We start from the raw sequence: 3,777 nt of genomic DNA, 5'->3' as shown, positions 1-3,777 counted from the left end.
CACCGAAACAGAAAACACACACGCACTACCTGACAACACGTAATTCAGCACCTACCATAAACAGAAAAACACACACGCACTACTGACACGTCATACACACCAGACACCAAACACACCCGTTGACCGGACCAACTACTTGAACCACGTAATAGCACAGCCAACCAGAAAACACAGCACCACTAACTGACCACGTATACCACACCAAGCACAAACACACACCACTGGACGTGACAACGTATACACACCAACCAGAAAACGCACACCACCCAACATACTGACACGTATAACACACTACAGAAAAACTACACCAACTACTGACACGTATGACTACACCAAACCAGAAAACACACACCAACCTACTGGGACACATATTACCAGCAATCCAACAGAAAACACAGAAACGCACTAACTTGACAACGTATACACACCAACCAACAATAACACACACTTTACCACTACTTGTTGACAACGTATACTCTCACCAACAGAAAAACACAGCCACCAACTACTGACTACATATAACAGATCACCAACAGGAAAAACACACACCCGATACTACTAGACACGTATACACACTCAAACGAACACACAGCCGCACTACTGACGAGAGCGTATACACACCAACTACGGAACATCACATCCAAACTCTCTGACACGTATACACACCAACAAACACCACTACTGGACGACTTAAACACACCAGACAGAAAAATCACACCACCACTACTGACACGTATACACACTCAACACAAACACACCACCACTACTTGACGACGTATACACACCAACACAAACACCAACTCACTACTGACACGTAATTACACCTACCAACACAAACACACTCACTCACTACTGACTACGTTATACACACATCCAAACACGGCAAACACCACCGACTACTGACATGGCGTATATCACACTCAACACAAAACACCACACCAGCTACTGGACAGCGTATACACACCCCAAACAACAGTCAACCACCACCTATTACTGACACATATGACATCACCTACCAACACACAACTACTGACGTATACATCACCAACAGAAAACTACCACACCGTACTACTGAACGTATACACACCACCAAGAAAACACACACCACTTACTGACAACGTAATACAGCACCATAAACAGCAACACCCACTACTGACTCACGAATACACACCAACACAAACATCACACCATTTTACTGAAGCTACATATACACGCGTAGATACCAACACAAACACACACCACCTTACTGACAGCGTATACACAACCAAACACAAACCACATTCACACACCACTACAGACAGCCGTATACACAGCCAACACAAACACCACCCACTAGCTGACACGTATACACACCAACCGACAGCATCCACTACATTGGAACACGTATACACACCAACACAAACTTAGCACAGCACACTAGCTGACTATCGTATAGCACACCAGGGAACACACGCTAACTACAGACACGTTACTACACGTTTAGTATGTTACACACACCTCAAGCAACAACAACCTCACCCACTACTGACACGTATACACACCAACACAAAACCACACACCACCTACTAACACGTATACAACAGCCAAGCAGGAAAACACACACCACTCCTGACACGTATTATACACACCAACTACAAACACACTACCTACTACTGACCACGTATAGCACACCTGTAACAGAAAAAACCCACAACACAAAACTTAATCCTTGACAACGTATACACCACCTTACAGAAAACGCCAGCACCACTATGACACGTATACACACCCAACATGAAAACCCCACACCACTACTGACCACACGTATCACAACTACTCCAACAGAAAACACAACATCCACTACTTGACCAGCGATTATACACACCAAACATGAAAACACATATACACACAGAATCATACTTGAATGAATTTGTGTTGGTATTCACACGCACTCTCACACACACACTGTCAATTACTCTAAGGCACACTGCTACACTGTCAGAGTGTGATTATTAGTATGTGTTTGTTCAGACACGGCCTGTAAAATGTGTAGGGAAATGAAATGGCTGACATTCCTTGGGGCTTGTTCAGCACAGAGCTGTAATGAGAGGCTTCTGAGCCCTGTGTTTTAGGGCTCCATTCAACCTGTTTGCTGAAGATCTGGCTACAGCGGGATAGAAATATAAGAGCCAAGTTCCCTGTGTCAGCGGAGACTACATTCACGCTAAACGCTGCATGTGTCAGCTCAATCAGAAATTACCTTTCAATTTAAATCGCGCTATAGCGCTGAACTTCGGCGATACGGATTGAATCGAGCCCTTATTCTAATACTCTCTGTTGCCTAGCTGCTAACTCTCTCACCCAGTAAAACACCCAGTAAAACAGTCAGAGGTGGATCACGGCGTCACACACACACAACACACAACACACATACTGGTGATGGGGATTGAAGGTACTGGTATTTCTCCTGTAAATATCCTCTGAGCCTCTGCTGCTATTAGCCTTATCAGACCTGTCTACTTTAGTTGATGGTGGATGTCTGGTCCTGGTCCTGGTCCTGGTCCTGATTCTGGCTCTTCCTCTGCATCTGGGGAGTCTCACACACCAGGACCTGCAGTGTGTCTGGAAGATGAAGCATGACCTCTGAGTGTGTTTATGTGCTGTACATGATTAACTCCCCCCTCCTCTACCCTGGCACTGCTGGTCTGTGTCTGCCTCCCATACTGCCCTGCCATGCATCAGTCTGCTCTGCAGGTCCAGACACGCACGCACGCACACACACACACACATGACTCTGGCAACTTTCAGTGAGAGGTAGTGTCAGAGTTTCGGTAATGTTTTATGTTGCAGTAGCGTTGCTATCTGTTCAGATACTGGGTACAATGCTGGGCTCATGGCCAGGTGTTCACAACACCGCCTGTTTGTTATGCTGCTGTTGTACTGTTCTGTTGTTTTTATCTCCCTGTGGGAACGTGTGGCCCCAGGTACAGTATAGCTTCCTCACTGCATCCCTCTGAGCAGTATAGCTACACACTCTGTCACACAGCCAGATTGGAAAAAAACAGGAAAATAGACAATTCAAAATTTTACAGAAATAAAGAGTATTGTGTAGTTCAGGCAACAGAGGGGTGTAAGTGTTTATCCCAGTGTGGGATGATTGCAGTAGGACGGGGAATGGCCTCCCCATGAGGTTTCAGTCTTTGTAGTGATGTTCTCTCTCTCTCTGAGCTCTAGCACCACAGCCATATCTGTGATCTCCCCAACACACTGGCAGCAATACTAATGCATTATCACTGGCAATACCCGTGTGATGTTTCTCTCTCACACAAACACACAAACGCATGCATACACACACACAGCCTCACACACAAATACACTTGATAATAGTCAAAACAAATCCATTACTACTGAATGCCTAAGTCTGACCTCAAATACACATCAATACAAATGTATTATTATGAACACACGTGTACCATTTATCTCTCACTCACTCACTCACTCACTCACTCACTCACTCACTCACTCACAGGTGCGCTATCCCATACATACTGTACACTATTTACCACAGACACATCCAGTTAGGGTTCTCCATCACTCCCTCGGATTAAAAGCAGGTGGAGGGGGCTACATTAGAGGGATGATGAGAGGGGCTGGAGCACTCACTTCCTGCACTCTCTAACCATGATGGCGAGAGGGAGAGAAAAGAGAGAGACAGAAACAGAGGTTATTACTCAGAGTTAATTTACTTTGTTAATTCCTCCAATAGATGCATTATCCCCCCCCCCCCCACACACACAC

The 3,777-nt window shown here is 45.4% G+C and overlaps 1 protein-coding gene across 1 annotated transcript in view; it reads right to left on the bottom strand.

Moving 5' to 3' along the window:
* Nucleotides 1–2,500: 2,500 nt before the first annotated feature.
* The window catches only part of LOC111964602 (trypsinogen-like protein 3), a 5,777-nt gene continuing 4,500 nt past the window's right edge, over nucleotides 2,501–3,777 (bottom strand). The window contains exon 4 of the mRNA XM_070443784.1: nucleotides 2,501–2,590. Coding sequence (XP_070299885.1) covers nucleotides 2,501–2,590 — 90 coding nt within the window. The remainder of the gene's footprint in view (nucleotides 2,591–3,777) is intronic.

This window comes from Salvelinus sp. IW2-2015, linkage group LG6.1 (genome assembly GCF_002910315.2).
Source record: "Salvelinus sp. IW2-2015 linkage group LG6.1, ASM291031v2, whole genome shotgun sequence".
In the NCBI taxonomy this organism is placed as follows: Eukaryota; Metazoa; Chordata; class Actinopteri; order Salmoniformes; family Salmonidae; genus Salvelinus; species Salvelinus sp. IW2-2015.
Note: the sequence above shows the minus strand (reverse complement) of the source record. Positions and strands in the feature narration are given on the sequence as shown.